Here is a 26,053-nt window from a genome sequence, read left to right as displayed (position 1 = left end):
GTTCGATAATCTTTTTTATTGTCAACACATGACGAGCTGAATCAGTTCAACTCTGACCGGGAAAAAAAGCACAAATATCTTCTTAAAATAAATAGCGACCATCAGGGTGGAGACCAGAGTGTGATGATGCAGGCAGCTGTCAGGCACAAAGCCTGAAGGGACATTTCACACATTCCCTTTTCCCTCCCCCTACAATCAGGAATCAAGGTGAATGATATTTTAATGCACTATTTTTGAAAAGAAAATGAATGCAAAACATTCTGTAATAAAGTATAATTCTTATAATAAAAACAGGATCTGAAACAGAGCCTTGCTAAGTCATAGTACAGTCTTATAAAAACAGAATCTGGTTTTTTTTTTTTTAAGAAAATTGATTTCTTGATGACCTAGGTTGTCTTACCATAGATCTAGCCGTGCTAACCAGAGTGCCAGTGGTTAGCGTTAAAATGATGGCATAACTCCTCCTCCTCAAAGAAAACCAATTCAGGAAAGGAATTAGGACTAGTTATTTTCAAGTGTAGTCATCATGACTGAGCAACAACTACCCACACTTTTGGCTCTTGTTTGGCTCTATCTCAATTAAGTAATACTTTCCGATGTCAGAAAAAAAAAAAAAAGCCCCATGGAAGTGTCGTGCTTTTGATAATGGAACCTGAAGATATCCTAGCATCAAAACCCATTACATTCAACAAGAAAAACCATCTCCCTTGCAATTCATCAGAAGGTCCTCCTTCCGCGGAAGTTTCCCCGGACTCTGTCTTTGCCAGCCTTGGCAGGTGAGGGCCGGACAGTCTTCTTGCGGTACTCCACCTTGGTCCACCCGCCGTCACTCACTTTGTTCTCCTCTTCCCCAGCTCTTGTCTCAGGTTCTGTGTGCAGTGGCATCCCTGGGATGGTCCTAGGTTGGCGACGGTCACTTGGGCTCCTTCTGAAGTCAGGGTACTGTTGTTGGGTACTGAGGACAGGATAAGAAAACCTATAAAACTTTCCAGAATACCTTTCTCTTGAAGGAGTGGAATGCTGGCTTTTCCCACCATATCTCCCCCTGGGAGAAGAGTTGAGAGAGACACTGCCACGCTCGTGCTTGCTCCTACTCCTATCCGAGTAGCGGCCCCTCTCTAAAGAGCTGTCTGTGTTCAGACTGGAAAAGCCACTGTCCCTGGAGTTGAGATGTAGAGAGGAGAAGTTTTTGGTCAGGCTGTACTGGGTGGGAGAGGAGCTGCGGGACTGGTTTATTGGTGTGATCTGCTGGTACTTGACTGGCACCTGGGTCCTCCTGACAGCAGCAGCGTAGGAGACCTGGTCGTCGAAGTAGGGGAAGAACGATGAGCCCAGGATGGGGTTGCTTTGGGAACGCTGCAGCGAGGTGTTCGAGGCAATCTGCCGCAACCGCAGGGTGTCTAACCACTGGCAGTCGGCACCTGCAGAACGGGAAAGGAGCATCTTTTAAGCCACATGAGAGCACACAAGGCAGGGCTGCACCAAGAGTTGCCCTCCACTGACAGTCTCGGCAGGGTGTAAGGTCGCTTCTTTTATCATTGCAGATATTCCTTACAAAATAAGAACACTTTCTATGAGTGTGGTATCATTCAATGGGCTTCGCTTATATGATCTTGTTTAATCTTTCAATAATTGTCCCAGGCAGATGCTGTTAAGTGAGGATGTGTAGAAAGTCAACTCACTTGCCTAAAGTCACCTAACCAATAATCCCAGATCCGTCTGCATCTAAATCTCATCTTTTTCCTACAGAGTCCCCATGTTCACTTCCAGAAATTGCTACTGTAAGGGTGTTCAGGTTGTGGGAGGATGCTGAATAAACAAGATGCTTCTTTCCTATCAGCACTTGAGTGACCTCCAGGAACATCAGAGTCAGATGAGGGAGAAGAGGTTCTGTGGTATAGACTTGGCGGGAGGGGCGGGGCAGAATAAAAGCGAGCCTGTGCCCAGGGACAGGTTTGTGAGGCTGGGGAAGAAGAGCTGTTTTGAATGTAACTAAAGAAGCTGCACAGGTAACAGGAAGAAGTTAGGGGTGAAAGAAAATGGGTAGGGCATAAGCACCATTTAATAAGCACTTTGCTCATTTAATAAGCTGAGGTGCTTTCTGTCTCCTCCAGGGTCTGAGCTCCATCAGCAGCATCCTGCCACTCCCAGTGGCACGCCTGTGCGAAGCTTGCCCTGCACATGCAGGCTCTCTGGAAGGGAGGAGGGCCTGCCCATTTCTCGCTACCAGCAGGTTGGCCTCCCGCACTGTTTGCCATCAGGTGAGCTGCAGCCCCAAGGGCAAGGGATTTGTCCAGACAAGTGACCTCCCCAGGGCCTAGGCAATCCATGCCAACTTCACTTGCCCACGATCCTGTCTTCTGTTGTGTGCAATATGCGTTCATTGTGGTAAAACATCACAGCAAATTTCTCTTCTCAGCCATTTAAAAGGTGTGGCACAGGAGTGTTCAGTGCATTTGCAGTTTGTGTGTACAACTTTAGCAATTTCTGCATCTTATAAAACTGTAAATCCATACTGATTTTTTTTAAGATTGAAAAGCAGAGCTTTGCTTCCCATCTCAGCTCTTGCTTGCTCATGTTCGCTCTCTCCCACACATATCTTTCATCTACTGGTTGAATTTCCAAATGCCTGCAATAGTTGGGATGGGCCAAGCTGAATGCAGGAGCCTGGAACTCCATCTCAGTTTCTCACATGGGTTGTAGAGCACCAAATATTTGAACTATCCTCTGCTGTCTTCTCAGGTGCAATAGCTGGGAGCTGGATGGGAAGCAGGACAGCTGAGACCAGAAGCAGCACTGGGATTCCAGCATGGCCAACACCCCAGTGCTGGGCCCCTCACATGCGGTAATGTTTCCCTCCTCCCATCCATGGTAACCCCCTCACTACTGTCCATTTCTCCATAGGAGTGGGAATCAGCCAGTGTCAGGGTGCCCCCTTCCCTTCCCTTCCCCTGGCCTTCTCTGAGACTTTAGCCTCCTACACCCGAATTTATTTGGTACCCTTGCCTGGCAACACAGCCACACAGAGCATGGGAAGCTGGCTGCACTATGGGTTCTGGCAGGAGACTGGGAGGAGTCTGAGCCATGTGTGGCAGCAGTATCTTTAGGGAGAGACAGGTTGTTTCCAAAGGGGATAACCGACTGCTCCTTTCCTTTCCTCTGGGAATTGCCATTTCTTTATGGAATCACGGAAAACACAAGGTACTAGATGAGCAAAGCCATCAGGCTGAGAGTGGCACAGTAGACGGGAGGAAGAGGTTCATACCTCGATCTTCACCTGTCTGAGCTGGCTTATCTCTGCACCTGGAGCTTGCTCTAGCCCTGGGCTTACTGTTATGGACTGTGGTAAATTTTATCACAGTGTAGCTTAATGGCTTCAGGGCTTTAGAGTACTTCTGGGCCACCTGGAGGGTTTCTTAAATTGTAGATTCTAAGGATCTTGCCTTAGAAGTTTGGGCTCAGAAAGTCATGGCTGGGCATGAGAATCTGCCTCTCTACCACATTCACAGGTGCTCATCTTATGCTGTTGGGCCTGGGACCACACTTTTTTTCTTTTTTGGGGGGGCACCAACACAATGGCTAATTTTTATTGGAAGAATAATCCTTACAGCACATTTTGATTAAGTTAGTGCAGGGACTCAGCAGGTCAGCTGGTGGGGCACCAGCTTACAATGGGTTCCACAGCTAGGGCATTGCTGCCTTTAGGGGCAGTACAGTGTAGGGGTCCAGGCCCTTCTGCACAGACATCATGATCGCCCACTCTTGTGCTCCTCAACTGGTTTCCTGTTACTTGCAGCTGAAAGGTAGATGTTAAACAATAAGGACAGTGTCCTCCACGTCTTGACAATGTATTGGGAAAAGGGATACAAGGAGGAAGGGAGAGGGGCCAACCAGCTAAAGCTGGACCAAGCCCGGGTAGGTCAAGGCTGCACACGCTCATGATAATCAGAGGAAGCGGGATTACTTGGAGCAACTCCAGGAGATAAAAGGTTTTGACTCTTCTTGCTTGTGCTCTTTGAGAAAGTCCCTCATTAGCTCTCAGAAGATTTGTGGGTAAGCAGCTGGCATTTGTGGGCTGTTCTTTTCTCAGAATGTTACCATTCTATCTCCACGCACAGGGTCACAGCCTGGGACATCCCTGCCTCCTCCCATCTCTCAGCCAGTGCCTTCCCTCACCACCTCTTGCTGTTCATCTAGTCTGTTGTTCTGGGAGAGAATTTTTTTGGGGGGAAAAATAAGCCTAACCCTCAACATCCTTAGGTCTCATCACAGGAAGTCTGGAATGGGGACTTGGTCAAGTGTTTATTTGATGACTCAAAACTTGGATGCTGTTGGCAGACATTTTGAATCATGGAGGTAGGTAACCAGAGCTTTGCAGTTTTATATATGAAAGAGGTGGAGAGAGCTCCCACTGCTGGTTCTCTCCCTAAATGCACACAGTGGCCAGCGGCTGGATCCCAATCACTTGAGCCATCACTGCTCTTCCCAGGGTCACATGCGCAGGAGTTAGGAGTATCAAATCCAGGTACTAGGTTTAACTAACTGCTTGCTCCTCAGAACTTTTAAGAGAAAACAATAGCAGAAAAGCAGAGAGAAGACCCTTGCAGATTTTCCAGGAATGTTATAGGTAAGGACCTCTTACTATAATAGTCCATTTACTTATAAGCGTGATAGTAGGCGTGAGGCCAGACTGATACATTCACAGAAGAATTTAGATAGAAGAAAGTTAGTGAAAGCGAATTACTGCAGGGGGCAGTGGTTTGCAGAAACAGCATCTGCCAAGGAGGATGGACAATGTGCTTGTGGCTAAAAAGGCCTAGTTAAAAACTAATGTTCAATGCCAGTGGTTTTATGGAAATCAGCCATGTGGTATATAAGCTTGGTATGTTGGGCATCCTGTCCAGGCTTCTGGGCCCCCTGGGTGGTAGACATTTAAGAATGCCTGGTCTGCTTGACAGGCTAGTGAACACAGAGCCTGTCTTTCCTAATTTGGTGACAACAGCTCAGTGTCAGCCATTTATAGCCATTGCTTGGTTTCCATGACCACCAGAGAACTTCTGGGATGACTTCCCAAGTACATTTCATTTCTATGGGATGGGAGGCAGGGATCAGAAAATACAATTCTGGTTATTTTGGCAGCTATATTTCTCATGGCAAATAATGAGCTGCAAGGGGGGTGGGGAGGATGGTGGTTCTTTGCTCTGTCTTTTCCTCCCAAAGAAAGTCTCCCACCTACTGGTTCCCTCCCCAGATGCTTACAGTGGTCAGGGCTCAGCCAAGCTGGGAGTTTAATCTGGGTCTCCCACTTGCTCAATTACTTGAGCCCCCAACACTGGCTCCCAGGGTCTGCCTGAGCAGGAAGCCTGGATTTGGACACAGGCATCTAACCCTGAAGTGCAGCCTGCCCCTACACAGGGTTTCTGTGGAAAGTGTGAATGTTTGTTCATCATCATCCTGTAGTACCTGAGTTCTATTGATGTTTCTGTACCTTCGTTAGAGTTTCTTCCCTGAACCCACCAACTAAGGACTAGTTGAGCTGACCTCCTTCCGTGTTACAATCACTGTCACCACTACTCAGAGTATGTGTTTCCTATTTTCTCTTTCTCTATTCTACCTCCTGTTCCCTACTGCCCACCTTTCCTCTATGTCTCATGCATCAATGTGCCACAAGAGTGGTTCTGGTGACAGCAATGACTCCATAGAAAGGCTCATACTTTAACACATATTGATAACTCATGGACATAAATGTATATCCAGCACCCCTGTGGAGATCAAAATCCATAGCTGCTCAACTCCGTTTTATAAAATGGCATAGTTTTTGAATGTCATCTATACACATCTTCCAGTATAATTTTAGTCATTTTTAGGCCTCTTAAAATACCCAAGGCAATGTAAAAGGTGGCAGTAGTTGTGAGGTGGTATTGTTTAGCAAATGAGGACAAGAGAAAAGTCTATACATACTCAGTACAGATGAAATATCTTTAATCATTAGTGGGTTGACTCTGCAGAGGATATAGTAGGCTGATTATCTACACTTACCTTATATCTATACCTTATATATTTTATTCACTCATGTAGTATCATTGTCATATCACAGTTATCCAAATATTTGTTATAAGTCCCTAAACACCACTCTCCACAGAATCTGTTTACAAAACCAACGCTGGAGGAGGTGTTTGTTAGAAACCTGGGTCTGTCCACAGACTGGCGCTGAGACTTTGGTGCTGGATGTGTGTGCACGCCGACTTACTTGAGTCTGACCTGCTCCCAGGGTTGCCCTCTGGATTGGGGAGCACAGTCTGAATAGCCAGCTGGACGGCTTTCACCTCATCTTGGGGCTTCGCCTGGCTCCACTGGACGGAGTGCACATGCTTGGTACTTTTTGGCGTTCTCACATCACTCTGGGAGAAAAACAAGAACCCATAAGCAAAAGCGCATATGTAAAATCCTGAGATGGAAGGAAGCCTGGGTCATGATGCCACTTCAGTTTCTCTCCCAGGAATACGATCATGGCACATTAGGTAAAATATTCCAGATGTTTTGCTAAATATACTCATTGGATCAGAAGGAAAACATTAACCATTTTATTCCTTAATGGATTATAACATGTTGCTTAGATTATAGTAGTTGAAAGGTGGTTGCCTTCTTTAGTATTATGCAAGAATTCTTCAAGTTCATGGAAGGTAAGTATCATAAAAAACTGCATGAATTTCAAAAAGGTTAGAAAATCATCTTTCATTTTTCCATGAACTTTCTTTCCAAAGTGTCCTTGCATTTGACAAATGTTAACTTTTTGTTTAATAACAAATGTGAAAAATAATCTCTTCTGTTAATTAGTACTTGACAAAGGATATTTTTCTTTTCCTCCAAAAAAACTTATTTATTTGAAAGGTAGAAAGAGAGTTCCCACCTGAAGGTTCACTCCTGGCACCAGCTGAGGCTTGGTTAGCCTAGGAACTCAATCTAAGTCCCCCTGTTTGAGTGGCAGAGATCCAACCACCTGAGCCACTGCTTCCTGACTCCTGGGATGCACATTAGTATGGAGCTGGGTCCTGAAGCCAGGAACTCTGCTACAGAACTCAGGGAGCTAGGCAGTGTCTTAGCTGCTGTTGCAAATGCCTACCCTGAAAGCAGATATTTTGTTGAACAAATGAAAATCTGATAATGTTTCTACTCTAGCTGCCAGCCATCATCAGGGTAAAGGAATGCATGTGGGGAGGATAGGATTAATGACTTGCACACAGTGACGGATAGTGGAAAACAGATGCAAAGGTGTTTCAGGGTCAGCAGTAAAAGGAGTAGGGACCTAGGGCTAACCCTTTGGCAATAAAAAGTCATGGCTGCCATCCTATACAGACAGTGGTTCAAGTCCCAGCTCCATGCTAATATACCTGGGAAGGCAGCAGAGGATGGCCCAGGTTCTTGGGCCCCTGTCACCCACTTGGGACATCTAGAGGAAGTTCCCAGCTTCGATTTGAAACAGCCCCAGCGATTAAGCCATTTGGGCAGCTAACCCAATGGTGAAAGGCCTCTCTGCCCTTCAAATAAAATTTTAATAAAGCATAGTAATAGAAACAAGACAGAAAGGGACACCCACAGATCAAATCATACCATGTTGTCCTGAATGCTCCCTTGTCACCAGGTGACTGTCTCTTAAATTCTACCAGCTAATGTGGTTACTGAAAAAATACGCCTGAATCAGGCTGAGGTTAAAGATCATCACAGAGCCAGAGGGGAAAGAGAGTTAGGAAAAGAATGGAGTGTGTGTGTCTGTAGGTTTGTCAAAGGCAGGCAGAGGTGAGGTTAGCTGTTCTGTTTTGCAACTAAGAAAAGGGTTTCCCCTTAAATCGAGAGGGCTGGCTGACAGGCCAGATGCCAAGTTCCTTAGGGACCCCCTCCTCTCCCTTGGGTTTATGCATCCTGCAAGTAACTGTTACTTCGCGCCCTGGAGCATACCTGGCAAGCAAGGATCAACCAGGAGGTGATCTAGGGTTGTTGGCTTCCAGGCCAGGAATTCTAATTTGGAAAAAATTAGACCCTGGTAGCTAAGAACATCACCACACTGCAGCAGCTCCTGAAGTCTGACCTGAGATGCTCTGGTATGGTGTCTCAGTCCACAGAAAGATACTGGTGTGCATCTGCCACCGGGAAAACATGCACTTCGTTCATACACTCACCAGTACATTTAAGAGATGCTGGGACACTAACAGGGTAGAAGAGCAGAAAGTGTTAGTCTGCCAGCAGGGCTGAGACTCCAATTCTGTCACTGAGTTCTCTGACCTCAGGACTTGGTTCACTCCTACCTGCGAGTATTCACATCAGGTGGAAGCTCCTCTTACGGTGCCCAGTCCATGGTAAGTCCTTCTAATACAAATTTCTTGCATGAATGAATGATTGAAAGGCATGTTTTCTTGTGGGTTGGGGCACACAGCTGTGTTCTAGGCATCTTGCACCCTGCTCCTCACAGGCTCCTCTACCTTGCAAGGTGTGCATCCCCCAAGAGAGACCTTGGATTCTTAGAAGTGATCAGTAGTAAATATGTTCACTGATAGCTGTTTAAGCTGATTATTTTTTTAACCATAACTTTTATAAGACACATTAGAAAATTACAAAACATTAAATCTACCATCTTAACAATTTAAAAAGGTATTTAATTGAAAGGTACAGACAGAGATCTTTCTGCTGGTTCTCCCTTCTGCCTGCAATGGGCAGGGCCGGGCCAGGTTCCAGCCGGAACACAATCATGTATAGCTGTGTCATCTCTGCTTGGGAATAACGCTTCTCCGAGGTGGCAGTGAGGATGGTGTTCCGTGTTTAGTCATCTTGATTCTTATCACTAAACTTCCTCACTTAACCTAGCTTGGGGAGGCATGGCCCTGGAAATTATTCTCCATGACCTCATTTACTGCAAATTACTTTGTTGGTCAATTCCTTATGGTGTGTTTTCTAGGCCTGGACTGAGTTTTAGGTTCCTGGCTTTGCCCATGGCTCAGCCTGGGCACTGACCCACTGTATAAGAAATCTTCATTGAAAGATTTATTTGAAAGACAGAAAAGTCAGTAAGTAAACATGTAAAAACAAGCAATGAGTGAATGCTGCCTCAACTTCTAAGTAAGTTTACACTATTTTCTTTCCTTCCCAACGTATTGCTATTCCCATGTGCATGTTGGTTAATTTTGCTCCCAACTCCCACTAAGTCATAAGCTCCAGCCTTCCTTCCCAGAGCTTACCTCATAGGTGACGGTACACTCCACAGTCTGATTTGCTGCTATGCCTACAATCCACTTCTCCATTACAAATGGAGGCTGAAAAACAAAAGGGCATTGTAACACAACCTGCCTTGCTGCAGCATGTGTTTGAGGCCTGTCATGCCACCCTCACCTAGCAAATGGGGACACCAAGTCAGATTATCACAAAAGTCACAGCAATTCACACATGATGACGGCTAGCCCCAAGCCTGCCTTTCATATCTTGGTAAACAGACAGTCCTAGTCTCTGACACATGCTACCACCAAGCCTTCTCACACATGCAAGCTAGTATTGGAAGTATTAGCAGAAAGTGAGAGAGCCACAATTTAAGATAGCCCAATGGTTGTGTTACTGGCCTTGCCAATCACTTTGCTTTCCACTGCTCTCATCTGGGTGTATAAATGAAGAAATGGAGATGGTGGTTTCTCACTGTGAGCACAGCATGTGACTAGGCCCATGCCTTAGACCCTATTTCAATTTCAGTGAAAAGTTTCCAGTGGTTGAACTCAACTGCACTCTACTCTCACCCCTCTTTCATTACAGGTTTAAGGCAGCAAAAAAATGACTGAGCTGCACTAAGAGAAACTAAGATTTCACTGGGCTACTTTGTTATTTCAATTAGTGTGAAAACAGCCTATGGACTTGGAACCATCTGCTCCAATCACCTTTATCTCCAATAAACTACATTAATGTTGGTGTGTGGTTTTCTAAATATGACATTATAACACCCATATGAGTTTAATGCCATCATTTTGCCAGGAGCAGTTTCTCTTCTATTAGTAGATGATGGCTTGGAGTTTACTCCTAAACTGCACAGAAGCAATGACCGGTGCAGGAGGGGAAAGAAGAGGACATAACTTTCTCATCTCCAAGACATTAAAGCATTGTACATCCCAGCAAAACTCACAACCAAATCATTGCCTTCAGAGATAAGGCAATTGAAGTAACTCCTAGTTCCTTAGGGGAACCTAACAATGAATATCAAAGCAGTCTACTGGATAATCCACTTATAAACTAAAGAGTTGGTTTATCAATCCTAGGTCCCTACAGAGAAAACATTTCTAATGCCAAAGATTTGAAAAGTCCGTTCACTTCCTTACATCTATCCCTTGGGTTTCCTTTGCTCAAACTAAACAGCGTCCTAGAGTTGACCATGTACCGGAGTCATGAGCTTCTGGGCAGTGACAGGAGACACTGCTGACAGCCAGACTTCTCACCTGAAGTTGCTCACTTTCTAAAATTGAAGTCTGATGTGTTTTTTTTTTTTCCCAGTTTGAGGCAGAACTGATTTCCCAATCATGTAGAGGAGCAAGCTAGTAATTTCTGGAACTCTATCTCCAGCATTTGTAATAGCATGCATCTACAATTGACCCTGTGCTAGTAACATGCTCTCTGGCCACTCCAGGAATTCCTAGGTAAGAATTCCCATAGGTCATCAAGACATCAACACAGTCCCCATAAATTATATTGTTTCAGCCCTTCAAGAAATTGAGCTAAACCAGGGTAATCCTCAGAAGTTTTCCAAAGCAGAAAACAACTCCAAATTAGAACGAAATGCTATCATGAGCCTTTCCTTTAACTAAATGACAGAGTAAACATCAAGAACTTTAAGAAAAACGATATCCTTTTCTGCAGTGCTTTTTCGTTCACATAGCACAAGTGAAATTTTAACAAAAAAAACTATTATGATTTCAATCTGCTAAATAAAATGTGCCTTTCAACAGCCAGCTTGAGGCTGAGCTGATATGAGCATGGACAAGCACAAAAGCACACTGCTGGGGTATTTTAATGTCTATGATATCTGTGAATTCAAAAAAGCTTTTAAGTTGTAAATAGATCCCTACCTTTGTCATCTTTAAAATCTCTGCATCAGGCAGGTTAGTGCTGAATGTCACATCTTTTATGTAGGTTATCGCAATTTCATCCCCATCCATCTCCATATACATTTTCCACTTACAGTCCTGGAATTAAAAAAATTATAGAATTCACAAAATTTTTTTGCTCTCCATGTTTTATAACACATGAAGTATTATAGGGGTATTTTTTCTCTTCAATAAATATGAAATTAGATCCATTTATGGATTTAAATAACTCCCAATTAATGCAACCTTGAGACAAAAGGTATTAGTTTAGCAATGTATTACAGGAGTCGCAAACTCAAAAGGTTAAAGGGGCCAGGAGATAATAACACTTAGGAAAATCAGGCAGTTTCATTTAGAGGAGTTGTTACCTTTCAAGATATCCTCTTTAAATTTACATATGAAATACTACAGGATTATTTTCTCATTGCCACAAAGAAATTTCAAAACACATAAAAAATGACCAATGGATATGGACAGACGCTGCAAGGCAAGTCTAGTAAAGTATTAATGGTTAAGTCAAGAAGATGGGTATACAAGGGTTCACTATAAAATTCTTTTGGAAATACATAGCCCTGTTGGTCTACCTGTCATTTTCCCTGTATTGATAATGACTCAGACTCAAGAAACTGCTCAGTTCTTTCACAAAAGGAAGGAAAGACTGACACTGTGGATGAGATGCTGTGTGGTAACATAACTGGGGATAATGGATAGGTTAGATTGTAACACACTAAAGAGCAGGTACAAAGGCACAGCCACTGTCAAGCGTCTGCAGAGGATTCCCTCACAGGACTGTGAGCCAGTTTTGTTACACACTTGCATGTTTTGTGGAAAGCTAGAAACCTGAACTCCTACAGAAAAGCATTTTTTTAAAAAATAGGAGTATGCTAGGTAGACTTTGAATAGACTCACCAGATAATGAAAAAGTACCCAACATCAATCACTAGGGGAATGCAAACCCAAACCACAATGTGGTGCCGCTGCAAACCTACCAGTGACTACCACTGATAGCATCAAATGCTGCCTAGCATTTGGAGCCTCGGGAACTCTCATACTGTTGGTGGCAGCGTAAATGCCACAAATGCACTGAAAAAGGCTCTAGTAAATCATTATAAAACTAAACAAGTACTTATAGACTGATTCTGAAATCTAGGTATTTACACGAAAAGAAATGAAACAACAGTGGTCCATGTTTGCCCTTCGCAGCTGCTCATAACAGGGTTGTCCGGGTTGTCTGGAAATAGGCCACGTGTCCATCACAAGGAAAGTGGATAAATGAAACAGCAATTTAAAAGAACAGATTACTGACACACGTAATAACATGGATAAAACAGTACAGTGAGTGAAACAAATGTTACTCCCCCCCCCCCAAAAAAATCACACAACTCTGTTCGTATAAAATTTTAGAGCTGACGGAACTGATTTATGGTAGAAGAATGGTTGCTTCTGAGATAGACATGGACACTCATCAAAAAATAAGGCTTGATGACTGGTTAGAGGAATAATTAGAAGAGCAGATAAGGAAAGCATAGTAAAATGTTAATGATTAAACTAAGCTATACAAGGGTTCACTATAAAATTCTTTCAACTTCGCTATGCAAAGGGTATAAAAAAAACACGTTAGATTAGAAGACAAACACTGTCTGCAATTCAAAGGAAACATACACTCACATCAATACCAAATTTGACTCCTGGACCATAAATTTGCAATGTTCTTATTGTTTTGAAGAAGGAAGGATTCTGAAAGATTAAGGGTAACGAACTAAGTGCCTTACATGCTGAAACTAGAATGTTCTCCTCCAGGAGCAGAGCTGGAATGCTTCCAGGAGCAAGCCCAGACATCATTCTTGTGGAACATTATCTGAGAGGCTGTCCAAAACCTGCTGGCTTCTACAGGAGAGCTTCCAGAGGAATTGCAGGACCCAGCAGGGCCCACGTCTGCAGGGAGCACCTCTTGTTGCCAGCCACATTCCCAAGCGAGAGCCAAGGAGCAAAGGAAAAGATCTCTTTAATAACATGAAAACCTAGCCCTTGGGTAGCCCAAGTCCAGTCAGCCTTTCCGAACTGACAAATCTCTGCATATTTCTTTGATTTGGAGCCACTGCTTTCTGAGCCACATGGGCCCTGAGAGGACAGGAGAGTGGTTCTTTGGTGTCCCGACTGCTGTTCCTGAAACAGTGACAGCCTCTTAAGGCAGTGGTTGAGTACAAAGCTTTAAAAGACAGTAGCTTACTTTACATAGTGAGGTCAGTGGCTTTTACATGTCAAGTTTGGGAATGAAATTAAAAGCACAGAAACCTTGCAATGCGCGCGTGTGCGCGCGCACACACGCGCACACACACACACACACACACACACAGGCCTCCCTGTACCTCTCATCTCATGGTCCAAGGGCTCCTCCATGACCTCTGGCACCTGATCAAGCCCCTCCTTGCCCCCAAGCCTTCTCACAGGGGGGGCTCTGTGTCAAGTACCAGCAGCCTGGCTGGCACTCACACTTAGAGAGCACCTACGCACATATCCACTAGGCAGTAATATTTGATACTCAAGATTAGGTGTATTTCCTTTCTAGATAGAAGGAAATTCTAGACAAGAATGAGGCTTGCTGGGGGTTTCACAGCAATCAAAGGGTGTGGAGCAGCAAGGGGACAAGGACAACACCAGCCTGCCCGACTCTGAGCTGGGAGGATGGACTCACTGGCAAGGTTACCAAGCTCCGTAAGTAGGACAGGACCGCGGAGAGCAGGCAAAAGGGAGAAGGACCAGGGATTTTGCTAATGTAGTCCCCAAAGACAAGAGTGCCCTGAGAAGGGATCGCTCTCCAAAGGTAGAGAAATGCTGGCCCCCAATAGCACTTCAAACCTTCCACTGACAAGTCTTTTAGCTGAGCCATAAAGCAGGTAGTCCCAGAAGCAATAAAACTATAATCAAGGAAGTCATAAGACAAGAAAGGCATTATCCACTTTGTTAAAAAGAAGGGGGAAGGGCAAGGAGAAAATGGGGAGGGAGGAATCCCTAGACCTACAAAATTGTATCATGAGAAAAAAGAAAAAAACATTCTTTATCTTGGGCGGGGGGAGGCACCAAGTGTTACAGACCTGGGTGAGAGAGCAAGCAGCCAATATTCACCAAAATCATTAACTTCATCTGCTAACACCCTGATGAACTTTTACGTATTTTCAGGGTATATATGAGGACCTGGTTGCCTAGGGGAGAAAATCCATAAATGCAGTAATGACATGTCTTAACTTCTGCTCAACGTTACACGACTTTAAGCTACTTTGAGCATTTCTGCAGGTAGTGAGCAAGTTGTAAGTTATGAGAATCGCCAACAGGCACCCGGATCTAAACAGTGATTACTGAATTCCACAGGACACTGCAGAGACTGACGTTCCATGTAACCAACTCTTAATAGAACCTCATAATAGCACGAATTAGCAGCAGCGTCACTCCCAGCAATGACATGCTCAAGAGCCCAGCACAGGCCTTCCCCTTGTCTACCAAGGCCTTTTGAGCACCTCAGGAGTGATTGGTAGTGGGACCATGGGCTCCACTGCAAAAACCATTCACTTCTACCAGAGCAAATTGTTGGTCTGGGCTTGATGAGAGGAAGAGAAATATTGGTACAGATTTTTAAGTTGGTAACAATCAGTTTGGATGCCTTGAATGAAGCCCCATCCCAACAGAGATAAATCAAAGCAGAAAGCTCTTTTCTCAGAGATCCTATGGGACTTCAGGGGACCCTTCTCCCTCACCTCCCCCAACTGAAGTCAACTTAGGGAAGCTTCAGTATTCTCCCCTCACTAGTGTGCCAAGTGGGGATGCAATGAGATCATGCACACGCGGTAGTCAGTGTCCGAACCAGACTAGGAGCTCAGAGGGAATCACTACACCTGCCCTGCCCCATATCTAAGGGTTCTTGATTCTAGCACCTGCAGACACCACATTCTGCAGATGAGCACAAGTCCCCTGTATAAAATGGAGCAGCATTCACATGCCATCTAACCCTATCCTGTACACTTCCAGTCACCTTGAGATTACTTAGAATATTGGATACAAAGGAAAGTGGTTGCACTGTATGACTTACTCAGCAATGACGAGAAAAAGGGTCTGTGCCTGGCTCAGTGTGGATGCTGACAGATCAGTGGCTGCGAGCCCCTGGGCTACTGAGGGCCAACTGTGTGGCCATCAGCATGGCCACCATTGTGGCTCCAGTTACTGTATTAGAGCAGCTGGCCAGTCATGGGGCAGTGACACAGCACTGGGACTGAAGGCAGGAAGGTGCAGGGCACAGTCTAGAGCAGGGCTCCTGTGAGAGCCGTCGGGCTGGGCAAAGCCTCTCACTGGGGCAAGAAGTCTGTGGAGCCAGGGGAGACTGAGTAACTGGCACCAGGGACTGATCAGTGCTGAAAGACAGAGCGGGAGCCGAACAGTGACTGGTGCAGGCACCAGGAGAGGGGAATACATGTGAATCTTCTTCATGGCTGGATCGTATAATTCCAGGACTGCCCTCTGATTCCACAGATCCAGATGCAGACTTCCTAACAGGAAGTGTCAGGTAAGTGGGGGTAGAATGGCTATGATACATGATTGCCAGCCACAGAACATCGACAGGGGTGAGGAGACAGAAGCATGGAGTGATGGCCTAACGTGCCTGAGATTCTCCAGGAGGTGGGAGGAGCTCAGAGCTGAGCCAGTGTGGGCTCGTGGGGCCTAGGGAGAACAGCTTTCTCCATAGTCTCTTTGGAATCCTAAACATTTCTATGTTAAAGGTTAACAAAAGAGCTCCAATACTCTGAAGGGTCATCTTTCCAGGGCAACACGAAAGGCAAAAATGGCAATCTGCATTATCCCGGTGAATTGATGGAACTATCTTCTCCACAGGCCCACACACTCTTTTTTTTTAAGTTGCTGAAGGTGTCTGTGGTGTCACTAGACTTTTCCAGCCCCTCCCTGAGACTACTTGCTGGTTTGGTGGCACATGTGACCCCACTGTCCCCATCAGGAACAACTAGTCCTGTCTCACTGCAGGTGCCAGGCCAGGACAGGTCTTGACCTCCAGGCACTGTTACCTCCCGACTAGGTTCCCAGCTAACAGGACTTTGAAGTAGAGTTGGGCACTGCCAAGTGTTTTTGTTAGGTCTTTGGAGGGCAAAAAGTAGTTGCCTGAAACTTTCCTCTAGCTAGAAAATCTGCTTCTCAATGCAAGTCTGCAAGAAAACAAACGCAATTTTGTTGAGAAGACTTTTTGCTTTCAGAACTGATGAGTACTAAGGCAATTCTGGTGGGTGCACAGGAGCTGTCTGGGCAGCTGCTCAAGTTCCCAGCTCACTTTAGGAACAAGTGTGCAGTTCCGGCCATGAGAAAGCATTCCCCCCCTTCAGGGCTGTGGGGAACGTGAGAATTTTTTTTTTTTTTGAATTAAGATTCCTGGCCAAAAACCAAAAACTAGAAACCCTGAAGTAAACATCAAGATAAAATCCAAAACAGTAGTTGATTAATGCTAAATTAATTATCTCTTTGTGAAAAAAAAATCACTACCATACCCTGCAAGCCATTTAAAATCCTTTGGAATTCCAAGCTAGTCCAAGTGACATCAAACATAGGCATGCCTTCCCCACTCATTGTAGGTGAGGAGGGGAGGGGAGTGGGAAGAAGGGGAAAAAGGGGAGGAAAAGGGAGGGAAGAAGAGGGGAGGATGGGGGGGGGGAAGGAGAGAGGGAGGGAGAAAGAATCAAGATAGAGGTAAATATTCCAAACAGGAAAAACAAAAGATTGAAGATAGCATGAAAAATTAAACTTGAAAGTTCTGGCAACTATTTCCCCTCCCCATCAAAATGTAATCAGAAATAATACTGCAGAGAAATCTTTGAGAAAGCTATGGCCAAGGGCATTTTAGAAGAAAACTCTCTTTTTATAGAGAGTACCTTTACCTGAAGGTTACATTTAAAATAAATGTCACACATTTTTCGACTTAGATACCACATATCAATAATCAACACACAGATTTTAAAGTGCTCAGTTCATTGAGTTCTGGCAAATGGGTACACTTATGTAACTGCAAATCGCAGAAGGTATTTCCTCTAATCCAGAAAATTCCCTCATGCCCTTTACCAGGCAGGTACCCTTTTATAACCAGAGGTCCCCAGAGATTCAATTTCATTGTTCTAGAATGCGACACAACTAGAATTCTACAGGAGGTAATGCTCTGCCTGGTATTTCTGAGGTTTACCATTGCTCCCATTCTACCTATGAGAAGCATGAGTCTCAGAATGCACTTTTGTGGCCAGCTATTTCACAGGACTGAAATTTAAGTCATGGGCATGTCAAGGCTAATCCTAACAAGGGTTTTCAAAATTCCTGCCCTTAGCCCCCGTTCCTCCTAAAATCAGAAAGCAAGAGTGCACATGCTTCCAGCAAAAAGGCCTCAATGGAGAAAACATTTTAAAATACAGAGAAGTTGGAATCAACTTTTTACGATTCAAGAGGGGCAGGCGGGGGCAGGGGGAAGGGAGACGGGGTCCTAGCAGGCAGCTGACTGTAGCCAAGTGTAAGAAGTGATGCAAGATGAAATGAGAACATGATAAAAAAAAAAAAACAAAAACACCCCTTGGTCCTGCTGGTATTAATAGTAGTAAGATGTTGACAGCTTGGGCCCCTGAAGGCTCCTTTCCATGCTTGCTATTATCCAACCCAGCTGCGGAAACCTGCTGTTTTAAAGGCAGGAGAGTGGAGCAGCCCATGACAGCACCTGGGTTATTTATCATTAAGTATAACCCCGCTACACTATATTTTATTATGCTGCCTTGAAAAGGGAGATAACACAAGTATGGTTAATTTGCTTCTCTTCTTCATCTATACAGTGTCACGACCTTGCAACGGCTTTGTCCCACGAGACCCATTTTGCAACCGAAAAAGAAATCCACAAGAAACTCTCCCGAAAAATTCCATTAATAACCTCTTTCAGCGCGTATAGGTTGCAGGGTCTGGAACTAAGAATGTTTTAATCTCTTCAGCAAAACAATGTCTCATAATGATGTACAGGACTATTGCTGTACTGATGAAGAATCATACATAATTCAGCACCTTTCACTTGGCACCACTGTGATATCCTCATTAGCCGTGGCTCACAGTGTCTGTCAGATGGTGTCCATGCGAACGCAGGCATTATATTGTCTTTGAGATGTGCAGCTGCTTCCATGACACTGCCAGTATATAAAAACATGACGCCAGTTTGTTTTATTTAGTGCTAAACCTTCCAGTTTGTAAAAACAAGGCTGACACAGAGCCTGACATGAGGCAGTGAAAATAATTAGCTCTCATTTTCTCAGCCTCCCATTTCCTTCTGCCTGCTGTGTTCTCTTTCCACTAAACCACCACATGTCAGTCGAAATGGGAGGCAATTAGTGGGCTCATTTCAGTCCCCACAACTGTGCTGAAAAGAAAGTATTTATGATGGCACAATGAACAGCTGAAAGATTAAATAACATTTGCCTTTTGAAAAGAAAATGACTTCTAGCTAAATGGGCAATTTTTGATTATTCTCAAACAAGCTTAGAGTAGTTGGTTTTTAAAATACAAGAAAGGAAAATGAGTCATTTTTAGGTGAAAGAATCAAATAAAACTTGACACAGTAATGCAAATAACTGATGTTTTATTGCAAAATATGTAAATGCGTTCTACCCTTAACAATGGCTTGTGTCTAAGGTCAGGGCAGATGGGCGCCAAGTAGACACCAGTGGAGATAAGGTTGTTAGATTGCCTTTTTTGGGGGATTGTTATTTGAGTTATGGATGAAAAAGGGACTTAGGGATGATGCTAAAATAAAGTGAAACAAACTGGAGTGTGACACACTTCCACACGATGCCTGACGCACTTGACTTGGGAATGCTCAGTTCTCAGCTGGCAGGTTTGGAAAGGACTCTAGGGATTTTTTTTTTAAACTGAGAAATTGGAGGGTATTAGGTATTCATTCTAGAAAATTAAGAATTTATTTTGTGTCTATGACTGGACTTCTTGATCAATCTAGAAGGTGGTCTGACCAAGGTCCGGATTACAATATTTGTAAATACCTTAATGATTTTGAAAATAAAAATTCAAATATTGGGAACTTTGTCACAAATTAATTTTTACCCAGGACTCTTAAAATAGCAAAACAGCTGTTTCCTTGCTGTGTTCTTCTGCTCCCTCCCCCATGACTCTGGAGCTAATGCCAAGAAATACAGTGTCTGAAACAACACTGACCTAGTTAGGCAGCACTGTTTGCCAGTTGGGCTGACCTCAACCCAAACCCTATAGTCTAAGATTGATCTCATTGTCACATCTTAGATCTCCCAACACAGTGCTTCGAATTCTACTCCAAACTATCTTTTGCTCTAAGAGCTGATTTGGGGCTCAGAAAACACAAGCCCCTTTGAGTCTTGAGGTCTTCTCTTGTAGAACCTGCAGAGAGCCTCAGAAAACCTGCTTCCGAGCAAAGCCCTCCCCTGTTAGTGTCAGCCACCGTGCCATGCTATAACCAGGATGGCTTCTATATTTTTAAACACAGTCACAAAATTATCTTGTTCTTCTCTTTCTGTAGGTCTTTCTATAGGTCTATTTTTTTTTCTTTACAATCTTAAGTCCAACCTGATCATCATGAGACAAAATATGACAATATGAGGCTACAGTGATGCAAGAAGCCAAGCCAATGATGGGGACTGGAGCTCTCCAACTACACCTATCATACAATGGGCAACCAGCCATCCTGTGTGTAATTTAGACAAGCATAGGTTTTATTATATCTGTTACACTATTTGCTATTCATATTCTTGATCAAGATTAGGAGTGACCAAGGAATGTGCAGCATCCCACCTTCAAGGTCAGTGATGTTGACCTTGGTGGGAGCATTTACACCAAGCAATCTGCAAACTACAAGTCTCCAAGTCTTGGGCATTTCCTGTCTCACTGGCTCATGACCATCAGCAGCATGGTTTGCAGTCCTGCTCAGTACTGCTCTGGTGCTGGGGGGGGGCGCATCCAACTGTGTTCATCATCACACTGTAATCCAGCTAGGTGTGCAGCTCAAATTCTAAACTGCACTTGCTTCTTTGCTGACAATATATATTTGTGTTTATCTAAAAACTGCTTCAATGAGGTTTGGTTGATATCCATACAGCTATGTATATTTACCATACATAACTTCATTAGTTTGGAGAGAATTCCACACCTGGGAGGCCATCACCATGATCCTTTACAAGGTTCTTCCTGCTCCATTACTATAAAAGCACATGATCTATGAGAAAATTTTTTAAAAGATGCTTGTTTTTTATATTCTTGAAATTCAGAGGGATGGGAGAGAGAAACAGAGGGAGGGACAGAGAAAAACGGAGCAGGAGTAGATCTTCCATCCACTGGTCACTGCCCAGGGGCTTGCAACAGCCAGGGTTGGGTCAGGCCAAGTCCAGGAGCCAAGAGCTCCATCTGGGCCTCTCATGCAGTATGACAGGGTCACCTGCGGCTGCTCAGGGTGCATTAGTAGGAAAGAGGATAGGAAATGGAGAGGCTGGGCCTGGACCTGGCACTCTGCTATGACATGTGGCCATCTCAAATGACAGCCTAACCAGCTATGCTGCTCTTCCTGCCCCTCTTGGCAGAAATGTCAAATCTATAATATAGTTCTGCTACCTGCAGGCATCCTGCTTGCTACATGGATCCCCAGGACTTGTACAACGGAACCTCTGCGCTCTTTAACAGCTTCATTTCCTCCTTCCCAAATTTGTGTTTCTCGCACAATTTGACCCATAAAGTGCCTATACTTTGGCACAAAAAACATGTGTGTATGTATAGTCCTATCCACGCTCACCTCCCAACAGCTGATCATGGAAATAAATTTCCCTACACTGAATTTTTAACCAACATACAATATGTCAAAGTAAAGAAAAGCTCTGCTTTTAGCTGCTCTGAAATTTACAGAAGGTGTTGGCTTTATACTTCCTTACAAAATCCTTTTCTTTGTGCCCTGTTATTTTATTCATGTTTATCTATCCATTTATAAAAACGACACAAAAGGAGAAAAAGCCCTATTTGACAGTTTTTGATATTTATAGTGCTCCAAGAAAGGGCCTAGAGATTCAATTAAGTTTATTAAATGCAACATGTTATAAGCATTCTAATAAAGCCCTAAAAGCTCAAGGCAGGTGGGAAGCACTTGTAAAAGCGTTTTTTACCTATAGAGGAACGACCAGAAAGCAGCAAAGGTGCTGGTGGAATTTCCTCTGTGGGGACAGGGGGAGGTGGAGAAGCAGCTAGGTGCCAACAATGCAAGGCTGACAGGAGAAAGCCCCTCAGGGGTAACTGTCCACTTCCAGGAGCGCTTGGTCGGTCTTCCTATTGTCCTTTCTAGTTCTCCTGCCCCTTTAAAACCCTTCCCAGTAGGAAATCAGATGCAATGGCCAGCTGAACAGAGCAGTTAAATCGGGAGGCCTGGGCCCTTCTGAAATGTCCATGGCAGGCAGAGATCCGGGAGAGTCGGGCTCTTCCTTTCTGCCCACCTGGACCCCCACCAGCCTGACCTGTCTACGGCAGTGGCGGCGGGGGCAGGGGGCGGGGATCTACTTCCCTCAGGTTTCCTTGCAAAGATGCAGGACGCAGCTGCTTGGGATCATAAGGACAAGGACGCCCCGAAGAATTCCTTCCTTGCTTTGCTTTTGAATTTTCATGATGCAGAGTCTCAAAAGGCTCTCGGTGAGAAAACTGTTGGGTGATTTGATAGTTTATCCCTTGGCAATTTGACAATCAATAATCCTGACTGGTGAGCTGATAAGAGATATAATAATCAACTCTATGCAGCTGAATATTTCAATAAATTAAAAAAAGGTGGGGGGTGGTGGCTGCCACCCTGGAGAGTGTAGGAAGCTGTTGGTGATTCTGGAAGCTGCTTTCCTTTTGTGCCAAGTCAAAGGCCTTCAGAAACCAAACAAGGCACTTCCTATGCACTACAAAAATACTGACTTCTAAAAAATGTCTTTATTACCAAGGCACCCATTTGGGGGCATAATGTTACCTCCCACAAGGAGGCAGCGGGATCTGGCAAGAGACTCCACCCCTCCTCAGCCCCACCATTTCCTCCGAGGAGGGCTATGCCGCCTGTCAGTTGAGTGCTAAGAAAGGCATGAGAAGGGGGCTGGCACAATGATTCAACTAGATAATCCTCTGCCTTGTAAGCACTAGCATTCCATTTTAACACTGGTTTGCATCTCAGCTGATTCACTTTCCATTCAGCTCACTGCTTGTGGCCTGGGAAAGCAGTAGAGGATGGCCATGATGGGACCCTGCACCCACGTGGGAGACCCTGAAGCTGCTCCTGGCTCCTGGCTTCAGATCAGCTCAGCTCTGGTTGCTGCAGTCATTGGGGAATGAATGGAAAATTTTTGTCTCTTTCCTCTGTCAATCTGCCTTTCCAATAAAAATCTTAAAAAAAAATGGCATGAGAAAAATATTTGCAAAGGAGCTACTACAGCATCTGCCAGGAGGCAGGGAGTAGCCATCCCCACTGAAGCCCCTGCTGCCCTCCCAGGAGAAGCACTCAGAGACCCAACTTCGCCATTTGCACTGTCATCACTTCCAGGTTGCCCCAAATTACACTGGTTTTTAATTAATCATTAACTGTATTTTTACAGATTTATTCTTTATTGGGAAGTCAGATTTGCAGAGAGAAGGAAAAACAGAAAGATCATCTGTCCATTGTTTCATTCCCCAAGTAGCCAAGGGCACAACGGCCAGAGCTGAGCCAATCTGAAGCCAGGAGGCTCCTCTAGGTCTCCCACACCAGTACAGGGTCCCAAGACCTTGGGCCATCCTCAACTGCTTTCCTAGGCCACAAGCAGGGAACTGGATGGGAAGTGGGGCAACCAGGACACAAACTAGCACCCATATGGGATCCCACTGCATGCAGGGCAAGAACTTTAGCCACTAGGCCATTGCACTGAATCCGTTAACTGTACTCTTTTAAAACAGGTAATGGACCCAGGGTAATAATAAAACTCTAGCTCCTATTGTGGCATTTTCCTGCAGGGTTGCTCCTATACAGGACAAGTGAGAGGACAAGGTGTCCAGGGGAGAATTCTGGTAGCACATGTGGGACTGCAGCCTGGTCAGGGGCTGGCTCTAAAAAGGGGTGTGCAGGTCAACACCAAGATCACGGCCAAGGGATCAGAGTCGGGCCAGGCACTCAAACAGGCACAGCTTCCCAAGGGCCTGGGCATCAACCTAACTCCATGGTTGTACAATGAAAGCTGAGGGAAAGCAGTTAACCTGAATTCTTATCACAAAAGGCTGACAGGTTCTATTTACTGTGAAAGCTTTTTATGTTATAGTGTCCATATATGTCTAAGGTCATGTTTGCATTGCTCTGAATAAGCCTAAAGTTCCTGAAATGGCACCTCCATTTTAAGGAGTTGATAAATGAAAACTGTAGCTACCATATTTTAGGACAGAGTCACTACCATATTATTCCAAGTAGCTACCACTTGTGGAAAAAAAGGGAAAATAAAGCAGGTATCTCTGGATGCTGTTATTTAAGTCTAGAGATAATCTCCAAATTCCCTGTTTTCTGTTTTATTCTAGCCAGGAAGCTGGGATGAGGCAAAACTTTACCTTGTCTATGAACTTGGGTTTATGGGAACATAGTCAATAGGGATTTGGAAGGGGTGTGTGTGTGTGTGTGTGTGTTTGGAGGAGGGTCTGTGTGTGTGTGTGTGTTTCCTGAATGTTAGCAGCAAGGTTTTCAGCTGGGGAAATGGACTTTTAATTTATAACACGTTTGTGAGAAAATATTTATGATGTCAGGGCACAGGCTGGCATAACTGCATAGTTCAAGCTTGACAATCATTTGTTCTAGGATTTTGTAAGTTTACAGATGGCTTGAAGATCTGGGGTCAAGTATGAGCCAGCATGTGTTTAAGACAGTAACAGTGCCATAATTTCTGCTCTCAGTTCTGTTCTTGCTTTACCTCAGGCTGGTCATATACCTTCTCTTGTTCCCCAAATTGCAGTGACAATGCTGTGTCTCACACGCCTTACACCATGTCAAGGGGGGGGGGGAGCATAAGATGAGATTTATAAAACACTTAAGTTCTTCAGAAAATAATATTCTCTAAGCATAAGCTTTCAAAACTGCATTTAGGAGATTGTTTTGCTATTGCCCTTTGAATTCTTCTGGCTCCAATCCAATACTCATAACTTCCAACCAAACTTTTCCTGGTTAACTTGGTCTATTCAAGTCACCCCATGCTTTTAGCACCCCTGGCACTGCAGCCACACTGTACAGCTCACTTTAACACCCTCCATCCAGCTGCCAACATTAGAAATCTCATCAGTTCTCTTCAACATTACAAGACTTCTGATACCTACACAGCACTACCACAGGCTTAAGTCCTTGTCGCTTTCCAACTTTTTGTCTGCACTGCTCACTCAGATCTTTCTCACGCTAACCCAGCCTCTTACCATTTCTTCCTTCCCCACCTTTCAGAAGAGATCTTTAAAAATATATATATATATTTGATCCTATCTGTTCTCTGCTTAAAATCCTGCATTCCCCTTAGCTTCACACATAGGACAGTTCTTTCTGGACATCAGCCTCTCCCATTCCTAGCTCTGCTCACACTATTCACAGCCTTATGAAAACTCATTGCCCTCCATTCATCTTGTCTTTGCAAGCTGTGGATTCTGTGCAAGCCAGTGATCCTATGTTCTGACCTTGTATTCTGATAATTCAGTGAGGCACACAGCAGATTCTCAGTGTAAAAAGGAGTGGAAATGATTTCTCTGGATGGATGACAAAGAAGCAGAACAGCTAAAGTAGTGGCAACTTGAGGCCTTGTGGATGACACAAGTACTCTATATAATGCACACAAAACAGATCATTGTATTTAGTCTCAAATATCACCCATAGCCTGATTTTTCACTTTAAAAAGGTAATATTCAGTTTTTCACATTAGCAAGTCATTTGTTAACTGAACTAATTTTCTTAGTTGAAAATTCTCTGGACAAATCTCAAAGAAATTCTCTACTCAGAAGCCATGCAAAAGTTTAAAGAGAACTCATACTAAATGCCATGGAATTGAGGATACTAAAGGTGGCAAATACAGAAATGTAATGTGTACCATAGGATGGATGTGAGGGTGCCCATAGCCATAGGAACTGGGGGTTACAGGGGCCTGAGCTGCCATTACAAAGAAGAAACATTTCCATTCAGAGAAGGAACTAAAAAGGACTACTAAGCCTAAAAGCTGGCTTCAGGGCCACTTCCATTCAAACAAGTTCTGTGACCCAAACTGGGGAAGTGAAGATGACCTACAAACAAGAGCATCCATAGACCTGCAGTGGTTCAGGCAAGACACTGCCTGTGCTGGCATCAAGTCAGCACCGCCTGTGGTCCTGGGTGCAGCTCTGAACCCCATGACAACTTATCATTCCCACTTATCAGCTCCCAGGAATGGCCAGATTACAGTATCTGGAGCAGGTTCGGAGCTTCCTCCTGGGAGAGGCAGAAACGGTGCTGTAGCTAAGTGTGAGCATGAGTTCTGTGGATGAATGTGCACCCCAAATCCTAACTCTGCTACTGGCTACTGGGATAACTCACTTTCTGGAGTATTAGTTTCCTCCTTTGCAAAGTGTGGGAGCACAGCATTTACACCTCAGTATTGGATGCCTGGCACACAGCAAGTGGTCAGTCCACAGACATTCTTCCCAAATTGACACCTGTTCTGACACATTTGCTACCTTGGCCAAATAAACACAGCTTGAAGAGCCAAAGCCTTTTGGAATGTGTGTTTGGTCATGCAGGCCTGAAAATTGGGGTTGCCGTTTTGCCTATAGTTCCGTTCTCAGTACCTTTTTTACCCCCTAAAGACTGAAATGGATTCCCCTGAATCGACAGCAATTAGAAATCCACACATGCAAGC

The 26,053-nt window shown here is 44.4% G+C and overlaps 1 protein-coding gene and 1 long non-coding RNA gene across 2 annotated transcripts in view; one reads left to right on the top strand and one right to left on the bottom strand.

Annotated features, from left to right (window-relative positions):
* MAP3K20 (mitogen-activated protein kinase kinase kinase 20) overlaps positions 1-26,053 on the bottom strand; it is a 160,698-nt gene continuing 134,645 nt past the window's right edge. The window contains exons 17-20 of the mRNA XM_040971726.1: positions 11,094-11,210; positions 9,231-9,305; positions 6,251-6,401; positions 1-1,421 (exon numbers count right to left, since the gene is read on the bottom strand). Of these exons, the coding sequence (XP_040827660.1) occupies positions 718-1,421; positions 6,251-6,401; positions 9,231-9,305; positions 11,094-11,210 (1,047 nt within the window). The 3' untranslated portion in view covers positions 1-717. The remainder of the gene's footprint in view (positions 1,422-6,250; positions 6,402-9,230; positions 9,306-11,093; positions 11,211-26,053) is intronic.
* On the top strand, positions 7,601-9,943 carry LOC121150670. The gene is made up of 2 exons (XR_005883010.1): positions 7,601-8,354; positions 9,793-9,943. It is a non-coding gene; the product is annotated as an uncharacterized LOC121150670 (long non-coding RNA).

This window comes from Ochotona curzoniae, unplaced genomic scaffold, assembly GCF_017591425.1.
Source record: "Ochotona curzoniae isolate NIBS_2020 unplaced genomic scaffold, NIBS_Ocur_1.0 contig_2210, whole genome shotgun sequence".
Taxonomy (NCBI): domain Eukaryota; kingdom Metazoa; phylum Chordata; class Mammalia; order Lagomorpha; family Ochotonidae; genus Ochotona; species Ochotona curzoniae.
This window is presented reverse-complemented; position numbering and strand designations above follow the sequence as displayed.